Source organism: Homarus americanus, unplaced genomic scaffold (assembly GCF_018991925.1).
Source record: "Homarus americanus isolate GMGI-L3 unplaced genomic scaffold, GMGI_Hamer_2.0 scaffold28, whole genome shotgun sequence".
In the NCBI taxonomy this organism is placed as follows: domain Eukaryota; kingdom Metazoa; phylum Arthropoda; class Malacostraca; order Decapoda; family Nephropidae; genus Homarus; species Homarus americanus.
The window spans coordinates 2,003,493-2,026,959 of record NW_024742238.1 but is presented as its reverse complement, the minus strand read 5'-3'; the positions used below and the strand labels follow the sequence as shown (position 1 = coordinate 2,026,959).

The 23,467-nt window shown below is 38.3% G+C and overlaps 1 protein-coding gene across 1 annotated transcript; it reads left to right on the top strand.

Moving 5' to 3' along the window:
• Positions 1-426: 426 nt before the first annotated feature.
• Positions 427-23,203, top strand: LOC121876579. Its single transcript, XM_042381782.1, has 3 exons — positions 427-689; positions 10,980-11,821; positions 20,620-23,203. Exons 2-3 carry the CDS (start codon positions 10,980-10,982, stop codon positions 22,367-22,369), a joined length of 2,592 nt encoding a protein of 863 aa, XP_042237716.1. The 5' UTR covers positions 427-689; the 3' UTR covers positions 22,370-23,203.
• The last annotated feature ends 264 nt before the right edge of the window (positions 23,204-23,467 follow it).

The following is a 23,467-nucleotide window of genomic DNA, read 5'->3' as shown; positions in this document are numbered from 1 at the left end:
AGGCAATTCTTACAATAAAGTATGGGTTAAAAAGACAGAACACCTGTTGTGCAAGTTATGAACTTCCTAGTGATATTTTAAGAAAGATAGGGACTGTGGAGGCATACAGTTACAAGAGAACCTGAACCAAGCACTTCACATGCTTCCAGCTCTACAGTTGTTCACACTACGGAGAGGACTGGGATGCAATTACTCTTGAATAATAGGTAAGTGTGCACATTAAACTTTAAAAAAATAATATTTTTATTTATACATAATGCATTTTATTTATACTCCGTCCATTATAGTCGTCATTATGAAAATATTATTTGCATCAAATTACTGAAGGGGGGGAATAATAGCTAGCGACTTTCCATGGAAGATTTAGCGACATTTAGCTACTTTTAGGTACCAGCCTAGCGACATTTGAAGACCCGAGTTGGTAACCCTGATTGCACATAGTGACGTAGACGCTAACGTAATGTTCATTAAGGCAATATATGATGTTCAAAGGTTAATGAATCACACATTGAAATATACATTGGTTGTCCTTTTCGTATTGGAAGAAGTGCTAATAACTTTGAGCGAATTATAGGAAAACGAAAATGTTTATTATAAAAAGGACGCTTGAACATTATTTACATTTGTTATTCAGAGATATTTGATAAAGTAACTTGAAGTAGGACAGTTTGATACAGTGAGAAAAGGAGGTAAGTAGTCACTAATCATACACCTCAAGTAGTTTAACATTTGTAATTTATAATATTCTGTATAAATCGGTTTATTCTTAGATACTTTTATTTTTCCCAAGAGTTAATAGGGTACAGTCCCCACTCTTTAAGTTGCTATAATATTGTCAGCTTATGGATCCCTTCACTCCAGCTTACCACGCCACATCCCTTCCTCACTAAATATCCTGGTCAGTTTTTTCTTATGCACCGGTCTGCCTTTGGGTATTAGAAATATGCTTGGTGAATTTATAGTATCACAACGGTCTTTATTTCCGCATTAAAAATATGTATCTCGTAATGTTTACACAAATCTTAGGCATTTTTCTTCTATGATATTTCCACCGGATATTAAGGATAATCGAGATATTAATTTTTCAAGTTTTGTTTGCTTATCACTCCGGGCCTTCGTCTTCGCTCTTTTAGCGTCTGGAGCATGAACAGCAGGTTAGGTTAGGTTTGCTTGGTTGGTTGTTTGTTAATATAATTTATGTTATTTATTCTAAAAAATAAATCCCACTTTTTCTGTTATGATTGTGTGTGTGTGGGGTATCTTAAAACACGTGATTTCCAATAGAAATGAATATAAAAGTCGTTCGAAACTCATCAAAATACATAGGACAATCCTATTTTTAATATTGAAATAAAGACCGGTGTGATACTATAAATTGAGTTTTTCCAATGATATTTGATGAGCTTCGAATGAATTTGACATTCATTTCCACCGGAAATCACTAGTTTTGAGACCCCTCCTCCCTCCCCCCTACAAAAATAGGGAGAGAGCCTGGGAAATCGGGGGCTTTGAGTGAGGGAGAAAACGAAAACGAATCATCTAACCTAACAAAACCTTACCCAACTTAACCTAACCCAACCTAACCTAACCCAACCTAACCTAACCCCTAGCCGGGGGATCTGGCCCTATACCCCCGGTAGGCCTAGCTTAAACTAATCTAAATATTTCGGTAGTTTAAAACTTGGGGCGCGCCATGTCTGAAAGTACAATACCTTAGTTAGAAGTGGAAGGACCAGGGATACCTAAGAATTGGATAGAATGAGCGTCTTTCTCATAAAACTCAGGCTACTTCCTTTGAAAAAATCAAATGTGATCGGTCGAAAAGAATTTGCGTGGTGATACATCATTGGTCATGACTGGATGACGTCAGTCAATATTGCACATGCATAATGCGCCTATAACATCATCTCACAGAGATGAAGACATGGCGACACTTGTGACAGAGTGAATTTAATAATATTGAAAAATTAATATTTCAGTTATCCTTAATTTCCGGCTGAAATATTATAGAAGAAAAGGTTCTTAGAATTGTCTAAACATTACGAAATACATATTAATAACAGTGACAGCAAGACCGGTGCATAAAGAAAAACTCACCAATATCCCTCAAAGGGACTGTCCTTACGCTTGACATTATTAGGGACCTACCATAAACATAAACTTACAATTGTTCCTATATACATTTATTCTTTATACACTACATGAAACTTGCTAACAAATCCAATGGCTCCACAGACACACTCGCTCACCCACCATCTAAGTTTTAGAAGACAATCGTGGGTAAATGTTTGGTAGTGACCAAGCACAGAACTATACAGTGGTCCCTCGGTTAACGAGCACAATCCGTTCCAGCAGGTTGCTCGTTAACCGAAACCATTGTTTCAATGGGTTTTTGGGTAATTGGTTCCAGCTCACCGAAAATTGCCTAAATTCAACAAAAATGGTAGAAAAGTTCACTTACTTTGAGGTGTGTATGTAGAAGGCTCCTGGATGATGATGATGATGTGCATTTGAAGTGGGAGGTGGAGGAGGAGAAGGGAGAAGAGAAGGAAGTGGAGGCGGAGGAGAAGCATTTTACTGCTTCTTGGAAGGTGAGTCACCTTCCATGAAAATGTCAGGAACCTCTGGACCAGGGGTCACCAAACTTTTTTCACAGTGGGCCGGATAACTGAAAGAATGACGAGCGCTGGCCGCATAATATTTAAATTTAAATTGTATCACAACGTCTCGTGTTCCATACGTTTTATCAAGCAAATTCAAGTACCGTCGGCGGGCCTGATGAACTGACGTCGCGGGCCGGATCCGGCCCGCGGGCCGTAGTTTGGTGACCCCTGCTCTGGACTGACAGATTCTCCACCATGAACATCCTCTCTCCTTCTTGAAGTGGAAGGCTGAGGGATCGCACCTTGTTCCCTCTGCCTTTTACTGAAGAAAGTGTCAATTGTGGTCTGTGGGGCATCTGTCCTCCTCACCATTAACTTATGTTTAATTAAAGAAGGAGACCACTGAGTCTTCAACATGACACAAAGTTAGTTCAGTTTTTTCCACTTCTGGGTGCTTTGAAGCCAGTTCCCTGAACTTCTCCCAGTAGTAAATCACATCTTTCAACTGTTTAGCTGACATATGGTCATCACTTTCAATTTCCTCCTCACCACTGTCAGCCTCTACCTGTAACATCTCATCCAGTTGCTTCAAGTCATCAGGAGTAAGTTCCTCCTCATGAGACATCACAAGCTCCTCCACATCCTCCTCCTCCACTTCAAGGCCCAATGACTGACCAATGGACACAATCTCCTGGTCCAACTCTGTTTCTTCCTCAAATCCCTCAAAATCATGGACTACTGATGGCCACAGTGCTTTCCATGAAGAATTGAGGGATCTAGTGGAGACTTCTTGCCATGATGACACAATCAATTTTACAGCCTCCAGGATGTTGAATTGTGTCTTCCAGAAATGTTTCAGTGTTAGTTCAGGATCATTGGAAGTTGCCTTATGACACCTCCTTAACATTTTCTTCATGTACAACTTCTTGAAGTTGCTGATTACATTTTGGTCCATTGGCTGTATGATTGATGTAGTGTTTGGAGGCAAAAACAACACTTTCACAAAGTCAAATTGATACTCCAAATTGCTGGCAAGGTCAGGGTCATGACCAGGAGCATTATCCATAAGGAGAAGAACCTTTAAAGGGAGTTTATTGGTGGTTAGGTAGCTCTTGACAGAAGGGCCAAACACATCAACAGCCCATTCATTAAAGAGCTGTCTTGTCACCCATGCCTTACGGTTGGACTTCCAATAAACTCCAAGCTTTGTTCTTACCACTTTCTGTTGCTTGAACACCCTGGGGTTTTCAGAGTGGTAGACAAGCATAGGCTTCAGTCAGAAATCCCCTGAAGCATCGGCACCAAGCAATAGAGTGAGACGGTCTTTCGTGGGTTTATGCCCAGGTAAAGAGGCTTCATCTCTGGTGATGAATGTTCTTTTGGGCATCTTTTTCCAGAACAGCCCAGTTTCGTCCACATTGAATACTTGCTGTGGAAGATAATTTTCTTCTTCCATCAGTTTTTTAAATTCATCTAAAAACTTTGCTGCCCCTTCTTTATCAGCACTAGCAGCTTCACCATGCCTAACAACACTGAAAATGTCACTTCTTTTCTTAAATTTTTCGAACCAGCCTTTGCTGGCCCGAAAATCTTCAAATTCTGTGCCTGAAGAACCAGGTTGATCTGCCTTTAAATGTTCGTAAATCTCCCTGGCTCTTTCACAAATGAATTCAGTAGAAACTGAATCACCTTTCATCTGTTTTTCCCTAATCCAGATGATAAGTAACCTCTCAGTTTCTGCGATTAGGTATCTACTTTTAAACACTCTTGTAGATTTGTCTCCCACTTTCACTTCTTTAAATTTGTCTTTCTGTGCAAGAATTGTCGACACAGTTGATGTTGACATGCCATATTCTTTGCATAGCGCATTTGTTCTAATGCCTTGTTCATGTTTTTTTTATGATTTCCTGCTTGGTTTGGATTGAAATAGCTTTTCTTGATCTCTTCGGCCCCATGCTGGATTCAAACAATGTCAACACGTGCTTTTCAAAGTTAAACTTGTTGTAAATAAAGAATATTTTCTTTAGAATAACACTGCACTGCACTATATATTGTCAATACAGTATGTAAAATAAATTTCAAAATGACCAATAATTTGCTTGGAAACAGAAAAAAAGCGTTTAGTTGGAGAGAGTCTCAAGCAAGATGTTACCTCCAGTGAAAACAGAGAGAGACTAACGCCTGTTTGCTGTGTTAAGAGGCTAGATGCCGCGCATTAAACTAGTCACTTTACCTTCAATTATGTTCAATAATTGTTAAAATGACTAAAAAATTGAATATTAAACTTGTAAAATTATTGAATAGTATAAACTTCTTGATATATACTAAAATAGTAAGGAATTTAAGCCCTAGAGCCGATTTATGTATTGGCGGACTAATACTACAGCTGGTTGACCGGCCAGTGCAAGCCAAAACATGTTGAGGTCGGCTCGTAAGAAACTCGTTAACCGAGGGGTTGCTCGTTAACCGAATTTAAGAATCTTATGGGAGGTAGCTCGTTATCCGAAATTTCATTAACCGAGGCGCTCGTTAACCGAGGGACCACTGTGTACAGTATTGATTTGGGCTAATATTGACGACATGCTTGTCGCTTTGTAATTTTTTTTTGTATTTTCCTAACTTTTCCTAACCTTTACAAATCCCAAACTATAAAAGTTTACCTTATTCATGTTTTTAGTATGTTGGTGTTGTTTTCAGTGCTCAGATGGGGAAGGATCCATAAACTCGAAAGTGATTCTTAACGTTTTTACAAGTTAGGAAATGTTAAGTAAGGTTTTTGAAGGTTTGTTTGGTGTTCTTTTTAAATATTTTACTCAACATATTCCCTCTACTTTAAAGCCCTGCCCACTTTGAACAATTAATATTGTGGGTAATTTTCTTGATTGAAATACTTGAGAAATTTAAAATTCTGACGGAAATGTCATAGAATAATTTTTTCTTCTCTATATAAGACTCAATACAGTATATAAGTAGGTGTTGGCAACTTCTAAATATTAACCCTTACTTTGATATCTGGTACTAATGAAAGCAACTTTCTTGAAACAGATGGTGTAATTTTACATATTTTGTGGATGTGAGAGTTTGCTCAACTAAGTGAGTCGGTTGTTGCACTGAAACAAACAGAGCGGAATATTTATTGTAAGTTATTAATTTCTTATCATACAAAACACGTAGAGAAATAATTTTATTATCATATGATCAGTTTTTCACCGTGTTTTGCCCCACATTCCCTTATTTTTCATACCCTGCCCATTATAGGTGATTTATTAATTGAAAACTACTTATAATTAGAATAAAAAAAATCATATTATTTTTTACAACTTAACTACTATCATCCATAGAACATCTGCTCAGTATTATCATCTGTTTTCATCGCTGAGTAAATATGATATTTATTTTATGGGCAAATCCTTTGTTGGTAGATAATTAGGCCCCCTAGGTTCGCACTACTTTATCATTCTTAGCGGTGAAATGGCATGACTCGCTGCTTCCCCCATCTTGGTAACTGGTTAGGTTAAGTTGGGTTTAATTTAGAAATAACCCCCTGGAAAACAGTGAAATTGCGTTGTTTTTATTTCCATATTTTATGAAAAGCCGGGGTTAGATTAGGTTTAATTTAGTTATAACTCCATCTTGACACATTTGCCCAAACTTCACCGACATTAGTTCCAGTTAAATAACAGATGCTTAAGTGAGTCACTAGTGTTCACACTACTGTACACCAGCCGGTAAAATTTGATGCCAATACTTGAAGTGAATTGGCCTTATTTTAAATAACCAATCATAAAAAATGCAAAAATGAAAAAAGATCAAAGGTGAGAAACAATATACAGGTACTGTATGTATGTTGTGGCGTCAAAGGAAGAGAAACAACCTGTAACATTTGATTCCATTACTTGAAGTGAATTGGCCTAATTTAAAAAAACCAAGGATGTGTAAACAGCACTGGTCAATGGGATGGTTGGTAAAGGACTCCTGGGTCAGTAAGCTCCCAATGGTAGTAGGCAGCTACCAAACAGGGAGATACTACCGCCTGGGAAGATGTTGGAAGCATAATGTACAGTAGTGTCTAATGGTAGACCCTACTTTCATATAGCATCACGAAAATTGTGACCAAGTCTTAGGTTGCTGATCTATCTTTCTGCCTCATTTACCCACAATTGCTGAGTTTCAATTGTTTCTCCCAAGTCCCAGGTTGCTGATCTGATTTTCTGCTTCATTTACACACAGTTGCAGGGTCTCAATTGTTTCTCTTACTTTGACAACACAACATACAGTACATATATTATTTCTCACTTTTGATTTTGTTTTAATTTTTGTATTTATTTATGGCTTAATATTACAGGTTGTACCTCTCTAGTCCGGCATTCTGTGGTCCGGAACGATTTTAGTTTGTCCAATAGGTAGATAGGCAGATTTTTTATTTTTTTTATTTTTTTTGCTTCTCTGAATTATTATTATTATTACAGGAGTATTAAATTTTTGCCCCTCAGGCCCCAATGCGGGCCAGTGACCTATGCCCGGGTGGGCTAATCCCCTTAAAAAAAAAAAAAGCCCCGGGAAATTAAGTTTTGTTTACATACGGCAGTTCGGCTGCACTCAATCTCTCTCTCTGCTTGCCTATCCCAGCCGTTACCAACGCCTCTTCCCTCCCAGACCAGATATCCCTCCTCCTAGTCACAGGCCTGGCATTTGACATTATTAGGGACCTGCCACTCTTTGCCATAAACAGATAAAATGTACCGGGAACTTTCCCCCCACACACTCATCATTCTCTCACTTTATGTAACTTGACAGAACCTATGACCCTTCAGGCTTTTACGCCCTTAATGTACGAGTCATAAAGGCAAGTATGAACTTTTCATACTTCCCTGTTGGGCGCTGTAAACGCTTCTGCGCTTCACCTTGCACAGGATGTAAGGGGGTGCCCAATAAACTAGCCCCCTCGGGGGCAAATCTGAAATCTGAATCTGCTTGTCTATACAGAGTACAACATTTAACCCTTCAATATATATGAGCAGTAAATAAGTGTTGCTTTCATATTCTTATGTAGAGTAATGACGATATATTTTCACATGTGCGCACTTACATACGAGCAGTCTCACTTTTTTTTTTACCATTAATGGTTAGCTACTTATATTGTTCCATTTATTAACATTAAATAACATTACAGGTACTTCAAGCAACCATATTCATTTTTTACATTAATTTTACTACAGCTAAACTCAGGGTCTTATTTTCTTCAGTTTTATATGTAGAACCAATCAGTCACTGGTTTCGTAAGCTTTAACATAAACAATGCCGGCAGCCGTCTCGTCTCCTCTAATATTCCACGTATTATTAATAAATTGTATTGTTAATTTTGCACACACGTACATTAATTCAATAAAAACAAATTCAGAAACATTAATTAAAATATATATGAACAGTAAATAAGTGTTGCTTTCATATTCTTATGTAATGTAATGACGATATGTTTTCACGTGTGCGCATGCGCACTTACATATGCGATCTCTTTTTCCTTTACCATTATCGTCAGCTACTTCTATTGTTCCATTTATTAACATTAAATAACATTACTTAAAACAACCATATTAATTTTACTACAGCTACAACCAAGGTCTTATTTTCTTCAGTTTTATATGTAGAACCAGTCAGTCACTGGTTTTGTAATCAACGAAAACAATGTTGTGTCATTTCCTCGTGTGTTTTAATATTCTACGTATTATTAATGAATTTTATTGCTCATTTTGCACACATAAACATTAATTCGATAAAAAAGACATTCAGTAATAAACAATAATGAATCTCTTGTACATAAGAGAAATGACGCTGTTTACACGATTATGCACGTCGTCTGCACGTTGGCTGGCCGTTCAAACCCGTCGAAATTCAAGTTTCCGCCGTCAAAATTTTTATTTATTTATTTTTTTGTGTGTTTCAATAAAATAAATTAAGAATTAAAAACTCGCGAAATTTGAGAAGCTACTATACGACATTTAACCCTTCAATATGTCTTCAAAGAGACCATGACGCAGAGAAAGTGGTGCTAGTGCTTCCAGGCATAAGCACAATTCACTATCTATCCAGGAAAAGGGTGAATTTCCATGGTACGGCAATTTCCATGGTCCGGCACCGGTCAGGTCCTGAGGTTGCCGGACTAGAGAGGTACAACCTGTAGTAGTATTATTTATTGTTATTATTATTATTATTATTAGTAGTAGTAGTAGTAGTAGTAGTAGTAGTAGTAGTAGTAGTAGTAGTAGACAGCACTGCCAAAATGATAAGTTGCAGCAACTATTGCTGCAGGTACCAGAAAATTTGAAAAAAAAGTAGCTATAGCGCAGGAGGTGGGCGCCTCGAACTGGTTAACTACGTTACCGATAAGGGCAAATGGTTTCAGTCTTAATAAACAAGAATTTACAGATGCCATTGCTCTAAGGTACGGTCGGCCAGTAGAAGGTTTGCCCTCCCAATGCGTGTGTGGCTCTTCCTATGATGGCGATCACGCCATGGTGTGCAAGAAGGGGGGCTTCATATGCATGAGGCATGACGAGGTAAGGGATCTCACAGCAAATATGTTGAAGGAAATCTGCCGGGATGTCATGGTAGAACCGACCCTCCTTCCATTGGACGGTGAGATCTTCCAACACAGGACTTCAAACACATCTAACGAAGCCCGTGTGGACGTCAGTGCTCGAGGATTCTGGACGCGGGGACAGCGAGCTTTCTTCGACATCAGGATTTTTTATCCCATGGCGCATGTCACCGTAACCTAGCTCTCGATGCTGCACATAGGAGGAACGAGAACGACAAGAGAAGGGCATATGGGGAGAGAATTCAAAACGTTGATCAAGGCAGCTTCACTCCTCTAGTGTTCACAACCTCTGGTGGGATGGGACCAAGTGCAAGATGTTTCTACGCCAGACTCGCGGAGTTGATCTCCGAATAGAAGCAGCAGCCCAGAAGTTATGTTACAGCCTGGATGAGATGTCGACTGTCTTTCTCTCTCCTTCGGTTGGCTTTGCTCTGCCTCAGGGGAACAAGAGCTTCTGCCCCAACTCCGACAACTGCTGCAGATATTGACTATGAGGCTACTGTCACTGAATGCTGCATAGATCTGCGGCTCAACTAATTTAACACAGATAGGATAGCTACTTATGTATTAGGATATTTAATATTAAGGTAATTAAATGGTGGCGAAGGTGTGGCTATTGGGGGAGGCTGGAGGCCACATTTAAAAAAAAGAAAAGAAAAAGTAGTAGTAGTACCTGTAGTAGTATACTGTATATTTGCCCCCCAATCCTTGATGTGGGTCGTTATAAAATAACCTGTGCCCGGGTGGACTAATGCCCGTAAAAAAAAAAATATAATAAATAAATAAAGTTTGGGGATATATGACAGAGGTTAGAGATTTCAGACCCTAAATGACCTCAGAATTAAAAACTGTACTACTATTTGAACTATAATCTTTTTGTCACTAAAGCCTTGATCATAATTGATAGCTAAAGAAATGGATTGTGTGAAGATTATCCCTTGTTTATTTTATTTCAAGATAAAACACCCTAATGTTAACAGAACCTTATCCTTATCCCCTCTCAGGCAGTGATAGGGTGTTTAATGTGATCAGGTGAAATTAGGGGGGTTAATCTTCATGTGATTCAAGAAAATAAGTGAATAAATTGTTAATATAATAAAGCATTGTTTATTAAAAGCTACAAGTAATAACCTGAGCCCATGGTAACAGTATAGCATTAGCCTGACCCACTATGTGCTAGACTGTAACTGTTTCCCAACACTTACAAATGCTACTATCTATTATTCTTCCTACCTGTAAATTTTTTGGAGTAGAGTGACAGCCATTTGCAAACTTCTTCGTAGTCAATTTTCACTTGCATAAGCTCTGTGAACATTAAGACTCCACAGTAAAGACATGTCACTCAACGGCTGTGTCACTGAGGTCAGATGTTGTCCATTATGCCTCTTGGTGTTGTTAAAATAAAATATTGTTTTTATTTACAACCATGTGGCTATGCCAGGAAATAATCAGCCATGTTTTACCCAAACAATCCAGGTGCATTTGAACTATGTCAAGCATATTTTAACTTCAGTACTTGGGTTAGATGGGGCTAGTTTTGAGATTTCTGAAGTTTGGAGACACAGATAATCATTAAACTACCTGTAATTATAGTGAATTTGTATTTATTTAAAGGTTAATAAGATTTTCTATTATAATTTGAATCTGTATTTTTAGGTACCAGTACCATATAATTTAGACACAAACTGGCTTTCTGTCTTAAAATGGAGACAGTAATTTGTTGTTATGATCTACCCTTAACACTTCCAATGTACTATACTATGACACTTCTTTTATAGATGGGACCTAAAAATACAAGAACTTCAGTGATAAAAAAGATGGGAACAAATAAAAGAAGATGGAACCATGAGAAGACATACAGGACAAGGGCTAGGGAGAGAGAAGTTGATCCAGATGCCCATCACTTTCCTGATGTCTCCAGCCAGTTGAAAGGGGAAGAATCACTTGAGATGGAGAATTTTTCACCACTAATGTTAACAGAAGAGGACTCTCCAGGGATGGAAACAATCTCATCCTTGCAGGTGTTAAAGGAGGACCTGTTAGTGGCAGAGATGCCCTCAACCATTTTTGTATCAAAAGGGGATCCACTGGGGAGGGAAACACTTGTATCTTTGCTAATGTCAAAAGAGGATTCATTGGACATGGAAAAAGTTGACACCATGCAGGTGTCAGAGGAGGATCCACTGGCGACAGTTATTTCTGAAGAGAATCCACCGGTGACAGAGACAGTTGTGTCAGAAGAGGATCCATTAAGAATAAAAAAAGCTGTGCCAGCACCAGAGAAAGATCCACTGGAAGTAGAAACAGCCCTTCACCTGCCTTTGTCAGAAGAGGACCCATTGGAGACAAACACTGCCCCAACCTTGGTACATTTAGAAGAGGATTCCCTAGAGCTTTTGGAGAAGGACCCATTGAGGACAGATACATCTCTGCCCTTGTCAAAAGTGGATCCACAGGAGGTGGATATTGCTCTTCAAATGGTGCAGTCAGATAGAGATCCTCTTGAGATAGATACTGTGCCACCCTTACTGGCTACAGAGGAGAACTCATTGAAAACAGAGTCATTGCCACCTTCAAAGGCCTCTGCACTTCAACAACCTCAGGATATGCTGACACGGAGGTATGAAATTTGTCTTTCATATTTGGCTGGTACAGTATTTAGTTATGTTATTCATTTTGGACTTATGATGAACAGTTGTAGTGTAAGCTATGTTTTTTTGTGGCTCCATATTACATGTTTGATGTACGTACAAAATGCAGTGTGTTCCAGTGAATTTAAGTACTGTACTGTATCTGAAAAGTAATACAGTAGTCAGTAATTCTTTGAAATCAGGTATTGGGAGGGTAGTTAAACATGCTTCAACAATTATTTACTTATAATTAAATAATTAATCTTAACATTAATATATATGCAAATTACATCAACTGGATAGGTCGAGTCATGACGAAATGCCAGGTACAGTATAGTCAAAATGCACAAGAATTTAAAGGGGTAAATGGCATAATAGACATAGTAATAAGAGCACTGTGTTGGTCCCATATAATGGCTCTCATAAAAGTATGTAAGTCACATATGAGCACATAAGTATCACTTAAGTAGCACGTAAGTATCAAGGCTGAAAAGGTCACTGGGACGAGAGATAAAATACATGAAGATCACTTAGCAGTAAGGCAACAGATATGAGGCAACGACTTTGGAGTTCCACACATAGGCTGTTGAAGGAGGGAAGCAGAGGGTGAATTTGAGGGAGTGAGTTTTGAGAATCAAGCGGACCAGGCCTTATATGGACCTGACTCATGGAAAAATCATGGGGTTGTGACATCACATTTGTTATAAGTGATGTTGATAGGTGATGCATTCAATCTCTAGTACACTGATGCAGGATCACTGGCAACCATTTGTCAACAAGGGTTTTATTGCCAAAATGTGATGGCAAGACATAGCAGTAGTAATCTCTCCATTAGCCGGAATCCCCGATACTCGGAACTCTCCAATAGCCGGAATTGAAATCGGGCCGGATAATTTTTGGGAAAACTCTCTTCATTCTGGGTCTGTGATTGAATTTCTCAGGATGTAAATCAGGTGCATTTTTCAGAGAAAAATCTGAGAAAATCTCTCCAAACTTCTACGTTCTGGACCTGAGAATAAATTTCCGGAAGTTCCAAAATATTGCATCATGCTCCAACGTTTTCCCACGTGTCAGGCGCATGGGTGACCCAGCTGCTTGGATTGCTTATTTCTTATCCTGCTGTCATTGTAGAAGGCTTCAGTAGCTTCTGTTTTAGTGAAGAGTTTGTGTTGTTCAGTAATGCACATTATGGTACCAGAACAAAATTAGCCAAGATTACATTGTTAAAGCAGTAGTAAGATAAAAGAAGTGATTACAGTTACATATACAGGTATTGTACTGTACATTTAATAAGTGGGAAACATTGGAGCACTTTAGCTTCCATCTTTATTCAATTTATCTTCAGGTCATGAGACCCACTAATCCCTCACCCTGGCATCAGGTCAGTAACATGACCCACTTATCCCTTTGCCCACCTCCATTGCAAGTGTTAAGACATTAAAAAGTGATTATAATTATGTACAGGTTTTACATTCAGCAGAATGGACAGTGTCTGCCTACTCTAGGCTCAAGATGACAGCATCTGCTGGTGAGTACAGTACAATATACTGTACAGGTAAACCTCTATTTACAATATCCCAATCTACGATAATTCGTGTTGACGATGTTGATATAAAGACCACTTCCATATTTGAGTTGTAAACAAACTCGTATTAACGATATTCATTATGCCGCCAAGTCAGGCTATGGAAGGCACCACTCACTTCATTTGTCAGCTGAGGCATCATTTACCCGAACGCTGTCCTGTAGCCATCTGGTGAACTGCAGTCCAGGTATTGTCTATTTTTGGGTACACCAGTGATCATCGGTGTTGTTTTTTACCTTACAGTGAGAGGACATCACTAAAGTTCACATTGCATTGTACTTTTTTTAGTACAGTACAGTAATATCTCCGACAGCGGGAATCCCTCAAACCTGGAACTCTCCGATAGCCGGAATTGAAATTTTCTCGGAAAATAGTTCCCAAAGCCGGAATTTTCCGGAAAATTCCGGCTTTGGGAATAATATTCTGAGGGGCACATTTTCCGGAAAATTCTGAGAAAATTTTCCCGATATCCAGAAAATTTTAGGAATGGGGGACTTTTTTTTTTCCAGGTTTGAGAGATGAAAATCAGAGGCATTTCTAGAAATTCCGAGAAAAATTTTCCGTTACCCGGAAATTTCCGGGATTAGGGATATTTTTCCGGGTTCGAGAGATGATGTAATGGGCAATTTCTGGAACTTCCGAGAACATTTTTCCGTTACCCTGAAAATTCCGGGGATGAGGGATTTTTTTCCGGCTTTGAGGGAGTCGTCTAGTTACCCGGAAATCTCTCATTCCCGGAAGTGCTCTTCACCAATTGTTCCGGCTAACGGGGATATCACTGTAGCTGTGAAGTGCTTTCCCTGTTTTAGTGACTGAAGTGCTTTCACTCTGATACCCCACTCCCAACAATGGGTGACCTGACATTGTATCAGAAGGTCAGTAATATGAGACCACTAATCCCCTACCACACCTTCATCACAAGTGTTAAAAGATGTAAAAAGTGATTACAGTTGTGTATTACATTTAGGAGATTGGACAGCAAAGTCCTACTGGAGGCTCAAGATGACAGTACAGTACAGTAGTAATATACATTATTTTGTTTATTTATAATGTATTGGATGTGTATAGTGGTGTGTGTGTAAATGAAAACAGCTCGTGTCAGTCCTCGTGAGATGCGTCTACACTTGGGAAAACGGTGGAGAATTTAGCTGTGGCGCACACAGACTCCATTCACGAGGTGCCTCGCACGCTCATATCATAGAGATTTTTAGTTTTTAAATAGAGTATATCTATTTAACCCAAATTATAGATAAATTATTCAGAATTCTTTTAATAAAAAAAGAATCTAACTTAATAACAACTGATTTTACAGACTGGTATCAATATATTTTTTTTTTTTATAGAATTGGATCCCCATCATTATATAGTGTCAAAATATTATGTTTTAGGACCTTTTATTGAAACTGTCTTGTAGAGAAATTATTCAAGATCATGATGGTATCAAAGTCATCTCTCTTATATGATTAGATCATGTGTTGTGAATTAAAGTTTATACAGTACACTTTTTTTTTGCAAGCCTTAAATATATTTACTACTTAAGTTTTTGTATTTATTCAAGACATCTTAAGGTCATGTAACCCACTAATTTCCCACCCTGATACTGAGTGACCTGACATTGCATGAAACTGCCCCATCTCACCTCCATCTGACATTGATCAGGTCAGGTCAGTAACATGACCCACTAATCCTCTAACACACCTCCATCGCAACATTTCTTACTATTTTCCATGAACGAATTGCATCCCCATCATTATTATCGTGTTCCTGTGAAGTGAGTAGTGTAACTTTGAAAATGTCTGGCAAGCATTCTACTCACCATCTTTAAGGCTAGGACGAAGGCTACACGTCCAGTCCAGACTCTTCAGACTCCCCAAAGACTGTGTGGGACCCAAGTTGATGTGTCCACTCCACCTTAAGAGTCCCTTAGCAAGGGCGTGTCCTGGGGTCCGGACCCTCCCTTTTCACCAGAAAATTCCATATTTTTGTTCAATCCAGAATGTGATGTCTAGCTTTGTACCTGCATATGTATATGCCTTGCATTAACTCGCCAGACCAACATACAGGCAATTAAAACATCTAATAATTATTTAAATACATAATATTAGGAGGACACGTCGCTACCCGGTATTTAATTGCAATTCTCAAAACTCCCTCCCGCACCCGCCAGCATCCGCATCACTGCCATCATCTTCTTGCCTGGTGACTCAGCTGTAAACGCACACAAAGAAGGCTCCGCTAATTTGTGTTATAATAGCTGAAATATTAAGTGCCACCAGGATTTTACCTTCGGTATTTATATATCTTGGCTCGGTGAGCAAATTGAGTGACTAAATTTAGTTTTGGTTGTCCCTCAGTACTTTGTGTGTACTTTTTCTGTGAGTTGGAACCAATTACCCAATATCCCATTGAAATAATAGATTCAGTTAACAAAATTTTTGGTTAACAACAGACTCTGTGGAACCAGTTGTGGTCGTTAATCGAGGGACCACTACAGGTCTAGCTATATGCACATGTATAACAACATTACTGCATGTATGCATAAGACAATATAATAAATATGAAATAACATAATAAATAAACATAAACATTAAATAATACTGTATGGACATTAGGTCCAACAGTGATAGTTAGTTGTGGTAGTGACAATGCAAAGACAATACCTCTGAAACGTCAGCTGATCTGGTGCACAGGATGTAAACAATCCCTGGACTGGACAGTTCCGATGAGTACAGTATTTGTAATGTGTATACCGTAGGTACCTTTACATATAATTATATCCTTTTGCATTAAATTAAGTAAATTTTATTAAAAATATTATCAACAAATGTTTGATAATAGGTCCACAAAGTGATAGTGAGCTGTGGTAGTGAGAAACATGATACAGTACCATATAGCCAGTGATTTGACTTTGCCAGTACAGTAAGCTATTAACTCTGCAAAAATTCTTTTATCCAAATATACTTTGCTAATTATAGGGTGCATCTTGTGACCTGGGAAATATGGTGCTCTGTACTGTCTTGTAGTGTTGACTCCTCTTGATCCCTGGCACACAGCCTCAGATTAATTTATTTATTTTCCATGGCAATCCATGAGTTTCTGAGGGACGCAAGCTTTAAAACAGCGAGCGTTAAGGTAATACAGTGGTCCCTCGGTTAACGAACACAATTCGTTCCACAGAGTCGTTCATTTACCGAAAATTTCATTAACCGAGTCCATTGTTTCAATGGGATATTGGGTAATTGGTTCCAGCTCACAGGAAAGTACATACAAAGTAAAAAAAATAAATGCAGTACAGTACACTTACTTTGAGGTGTGTATGTAGAAGGTTCCTGGTTGATGATGATGATGGGAATTAGAAGTGGGGGTGGAGGAGAAGGGAGAAGAGACGGAAGTTGGGATGGAGGAGAAATCACCTTTCAGGGGACCCATGCTTGATGCAGTAATTTCACCAATAAAATTTTAAGTTCACTAGGTGTAATTCAAGATTATTTTATTTAAATCAACACTGCACTGCACTATATATTATAATATGTTAACTAAATTTCAGAATGACCAATAATTTTAATGTAAAAATGCAAAAATATTCAAGACGCCAACAAACTCGATGTTCACTCCACTGTCAACAAAGCCAAACTGACGCCTGGTGGCTGAGTCAAGCGGCTGATGGGCGCACAAAAAACTAGTTCCCTGTACTCCATATACAGTATTGTCAATATGTTAACTACATTGTAAAATGATTAATAATTTTAATATAAAAAATGCAAAAATATTAATAAGCAAAAGTTTCTTGATATTTACTCCACTGGAAACAAATGTAAACATAGAACAGATTACTGAATTGGCAGACTAGCCCATCAGCTGATGCTCACAACAAAACATGATGTTCCTTAGGATTTCATAAATTGAATTTTTGTTCGTTAACTGAATTCAAGATTCTTATGGACGGTAATTCGTTAACCGAACTGTTAAATAACCGAGGGACCACTGTATGTATGTGTGTGTATATAAATATATATTATATTATATTATATTTTATATATACTGTATATATATATATATATATATATATATATATATATATATATATATATATATATATATATATATATATATATATATATATATATATATATATATATATATATATATATACAGTGGCCCCTCGGTTAACGAACTCAATCCGTTCCAGAAGGTCGTTCGTTAACCGAAACGTTCGTTAACCGAAACCATTGTTTCAATGGGTTTTTGGGTAATTGGTTCCAGCTCACCGAAAATTTCCTAACTTCAACAAAAATGGCGGAAAAATTTACTTACTTTGAGGTGTGTATGTAGAAGGCTCCTGGATGATGGTGATGATGTGCATTTGAAGTGGGAGGTGCAGGAGGAGAAGGGAGAAGAGAAGGAAGTGGAGGTGGAGGAGAAGCATTTTACTGCTTCTTGGAAGGTGAGTCACCTTCCATGAAAATGTCAGGAACCTCTGGACTGACAGATTCTCCACCATGAACATCCTCTCTCCTTCTTGAAGTGGAAGGCTGAGGGCTAGCATCTTGTTCCCTCTGCCTTTTACTGAAGAAAGTGTCAATTGTGGTCTGTGGGGCATCTGTCCTCCTCACCATTAACTTATGTTTAAAGAAGGAGACCACTGAGTCCTCAACATGACACAAAGTTAGTTCAGTTTTTTCCACTTCTGGGTGCTTTGAAGCCAGTTCCCTGAACTTCTCCCAGTGGTAAATCACATCTTTCAACTGTGTAGCTGACATATGGTCATCACTTTCAATTTCCTCCTCACCACTGTCAGCCTCTACCCGTAACATCTCATCCAGTTCCTTCAAGTCATTAGGAGTAAGTTCCTCCTCATGAGACATCACAAGCTCTTCCACATCCTTCTCCTCCACTTCAAGACCCAATGACTGACCAATGGACACAATCTCCTGGTCCAACTCTGTGTCATCCTCAAATCCCTCAAAATCATGGACTACTGATGGCCACAGTGCTTTCCATGAAGAATTGAGGGTTCTATTGGAGACTTCTTGCCATGATGACACAATCAATTTTACAGCCTCCAGGACGTTGAATTGTGTCTTCCAGAACTGTTTCAGTGTTAGTTCAGGATCAATGGAAGTTGCCTGATGACACCTCCTAAACATTTTCTTCATGTACAACTTCTTGAAGTTGCTGATCACATTCTGGTCCATTGGCTGTATGAGTGATGTAGTGTTTGGAGGCAAAAACAACACTTTCACAAAGTCAAATTTATACTCCAAATTTCTGGCAAGGTCAGGGTCATGACCAGGAGCATTATCCATGAGGAGAAGAGCCTTTAAAGGAAGTTTATTGGTGGTTAGGTAGCTCTTGACAGAGGGGCAAAACACATCAATAGCCCATTCATTAAAGAACTGTCTTGTCACCCATGCCTTACGGTTGGACTTCCAATAAACTCCAAGCATTGTTCTTACCACTTTCTGTTGCTTGAACACCCTGGGGTTTTCAGAGTGGTAGACAAGCATAGGCTTCAGTCGGAAATCCCCTGAAGCATTGGCACCAAGCAATAGAGTGAGACGGTCTTTCATGGGTTTATGCCCAGGTAAAGAGGCTTCATCCTTGGTGATGAATGTTCTTTTGGGCATCTTTTTCCAGAACAGCCCAGTTTCGTCAACATTGAAAACTTGCTGTGGAAGATAATTTTCTTCTTCCATCAGTTTTTTAAATTCAATTAAAAACTTTGCTGCCCCTTCTTTATCAGCACTAGCAGCTTCACCATGCCTAACAACACTTAAAATGTCACTTCTTTTCTTAAATTTTTCGAACCAGCCTTTGCTAGCCCGAAAATCTTCAAATTCTGTTCCTGAAGAACTAGGTTGATCTGTCTTTAAATGTTCATAAATCTCCCTGGCTCTTTCACAAATGAAATCACCAGAAACTGAATCACCTTTCATCTGTTTTTCCCTAATCCAGATGATAAGTAACCTCTCAGTTTCTACGATTAGGGATCTACTTTTAAACACTCTTGTAGATTTGTCTCTCACGTTCACTTCCTTAAATTTGTCTTTTTGTGCAAGAATTGTCGACACAGTTGATGCCGACATGCCATATTCTTTGCATAGCGCATTTGATTTAATACCTTGTTCGTGTTTTTTTATTATTTCCTGCTTCATTTGGATTGAAATCACTTTTCTTGATCTCTTAGGCCCCATGCTGGATTCAAACAATGGCAACACGTATTTTTCAAAGTTAAACTAGCTGTAAATAAAGAATATTTTCTTTAAAATAACACTGCACTGCACTATATATTGTCAATATGTAAAATAATTTTCAAAATGACCAATAATTTGCTTGGAAACACAGAAAAAAAGCGTTTAGTTGAAGAGAGTCTCAAGCAAGATGTTACCTCCAGTGAAAACAGAGAGAGACTGACGCCTGTTTGCTGTGTTAAGAGGCTGGATGCCGCGCATTAAACTAGTCACTTTACCTTCAATTATGTTCAATAATTGTTAAAATGACTAAAAAAGTTAATATTAAACTTTTAAAATAATTGAATAGTATAAACTTCTTGATATTTACAAAAATAGTAAGGAATTTAAGCCCTAGAACCGATTAATGTATTGGCGGACTGATACTAAAGCTGGTTGCCCGGTCAGTGCAAGCGAAAACATGTTGAGGTCGGTTCGTAAGAAGTTCGTTAAGCGAAATTTTTTTCGTTAACGAATTGAAGATCCTTATGGAAGGCAGTTCGTTAATCGAAATTACGTTAACCGAGGTGTTCGTTAAACGAGAGGGTCACTGTACTGGGAAAAATTTCCTGGTACTCGGAAAATTCTGGGGATGGGGGATTTTTATTCCAGGTTTGAAAGATGAAAATCAGGGCATTTTTTTTTCCAGCTTTGAGAAAGTCGTCTCATTACCTGGAAATCTCTCATTCCCGGAAGTGCTCTGCACCAATTGTTCCGGCTAATGGAGATATCACTACTAGACTAGACTAGACAGTACTAAACAGTACCATATTGTAGAACTGTTTGATATACAGTACAGTACTTAAAACTGATATGGTTTGTTTTGTTGGAATGAAAAAGCTTGCATGATAACTTTTTTTTTTGGCTTGCTGATATGACTTTAGACTCACCTTTAGCTTTGTGTGTTTAATCATTCATTGTTATATAGCTTTACATAAAGTTTCTTTACTTATTTTTGTTACGTATTTTACAGCCTGTACCAGTCTTACGTGCAGTCCTTCTCAGTGAAATACTCTGGACATCAGTCTTTTGAGGCCTTCTTCTCTCAACAACTGCAAGTCACTGGAAGTAAGATGGACTGCTTAAATGAGGATTACCTCTACCAGGAATACAAAACATTCTGTAACAAGAAGAAAACAGATATTGCAAAGCTAAATGACATTATTTGTCATCTTGCATATTTGGGGTTGCATGAGACACGTGCCAATGAAATGGATGTAACATCTCAGAAATATTTCCTTGGTATCATTTTGGATTGCACGGTGGACAAGGAAAGGAATATTCTTGCCATAGGAAAAGCCAATGTTCTTTCTTCATCATCCCAGCCTCAGGGTATCAAATTTTTTAAGGTTCAACCGGTTGAAGGGAGTCGTGCAAGGGCTGTTCGTTCATGCAAAGACACATCTTTAAGATCAGTATTACCAACTTTTCCATGGCAGTACTTAGGTCGTGTGTCATTTGAAACCTTCTGTCACAAACATTTGACAATCACTGACAGTGTTACTGACCAGGTGACCCAAAGTCATCTGTTTTCAACTTACACAACATTCTGCCGTGTTCACAATTACCAGATTGCCTTGGTGGTGTCAATTGTGTTTCATCTTTGGTTTTTAGGAGTTTCCATAAGAAAAACTGATGGAAATGAATTCAAATTTTGTCGATTAGTCATGCAGACTGATGAACCCCCAGATTCAATCCCAAATATTGTAATATTTGATGGTCTCAAAGCAGTTACCCCAAACAAAAACAATTCTTCTAATTCAAATTCAAAAAAGTGCAATTCTTTCATTGAGAAAAGTAGCAAAACTAATCCACCTCAGGTCCATTCTCATGTAGCATCACTTCATGAAAAATCTAGCATGATTATAGCTGAACCCATGGGACTAGCCCATATGTGGCAGAATCATGGCCGACAGTCATTTGAGGCATTCTTCCTGCTGCATTTGCGTGTTACTAGGAAGAAAAGTAATGTTATTCTTCAGCAGGAATTGATGTCAGCATATGCAGCATTTTGTAATCGACATGATTCACAAGCTGCAGGGATGGCATACATCCAATCATACCTTAAGGAACTGGGAGTGACTGTTGAAGAATGGATTGGATGCAAATCGAGCCATTATGTTTTTCGTGGGTTAAACCTTTTGGAAGATAATTTTGACAGGGACAGTGACAGTAGTTCACCGAAGGAATGTACTCGGCAACCAGAGACAGATGTGCCCGGGAATGAAAAAATTCTTTGTGATAAGCAACTTCAAAAAAATCCTTCAACCAACTCAGAACTGACTCCAGAGACAAATATTCCAGATTCTGATAGTGAGGAGACAGACCCAGATGATGATAATCATGATAAACCCAGTAAATATCTTGAGAGAAGTTCATTAGCAAAATTTTTCCGCAAGAAGATAAAAATTACTGGGAATAAAAAAGATATTGTTACTAAAGAAGTTCTTCTTCTGGCCTACACTGTCTTTTGTAAAAAAAATAATCTTCTTGCTGCACCTCCTCACTCTGCAGTCAAGTATCTTGGCAGATTAGGATTTCGTGCCAAAAGAACCATTATTGGAAATTCTCAGAAGTATCTATTCTCAGGTTTAATTCTTCTTTCCAACATTACCTCAGAGCTGAGATCATGGAGAAAGGAGAGATTACCTCTTGAACTACCTGATGGTGACAGTCATCAGGGAAACAAGAATGATGATAATGGAGTTATTACTTTAGACTGAGTGGTGAAGTTGAAATGAATGATATAGATGTGTCATTTAAGAAAAAATTTGCCATTGGAAGATAAATTGGAAGTTGAATCCAGAAAGGATATGAAGCACATGCCGTATTTATTTATTTCTTATTTATTTGTTTCCAAATGAAATGGTGAACAAACACTTGGTATAGTGAGGAATATATTTAAAGCTATTGTCTATGGGCTTAGGTAATTATGCTCAGTAGATTGATTTGAGTGTATAGACGCCTCAATCAATTTATACTGCACATTAAAGTAACCCTTGGCATAAAACCAAGTGAACTGGATAAAAGCTTATGAAAGAGCAATGGTAAAATCTACGATAAGGCATAGATTTGATGAGCTATTGTAAAGGGCGGACTATTTCCTCAGAGTAAGAATAAAAACAAAATAAAGTTTTGGCAAAGTTTGGCTTACAGTACAGTACAGTACTGTAGAAGAAGAGTATGAGTGTGTGATCTTAGGATGCGTGGGATATGTACTGTAGTATACAAATATTCCTATATGATTTACAAGTATACATATTACTCTATTGTCATTTTAGCCCATGCACCATGTGTGTGTGTGTGAAGCCAATGAATCTCAGGTATTCGTTGTCAATTACTGGTTGCTCCCGGATATCTGCTATGAAAGCTGTGTTGGGCAGATGTTATGGATGTTATGAGCAATAGTGTATAAGTGGAATTGCATTTTTGGCTGTTGTTTGTTTGTTTCATGAATGACATGCCTGACGTTGTACACGCCTCCATACAAATGTTTGCCGATGACACCAAGTTATTTCGGGAAATCAAGAACCAAGCAGACTGTGAAGAGCTGCAGAAGGACCTCTGTGGGCTCCAAGAATGGTTTAAGAAATGGCTGCTGAAATTCAATGTCACAAAGTGTAAGAGGATGCACCTGGGGCGTACCAACGGTAAGTAGGCGTATCATATGTCCCAATGGGATGAAGAAACAGCATTAGTTGAGACAATGTGACAAGGACCTAGTTGGGTATGTTGACAATGAGCTGAAGTTCTTGGGCCATTGCAAGAAGAAGGTAAATCAGGCAAATAAATTATTAGGTCTTATAAGAAGTTCGTTCAGA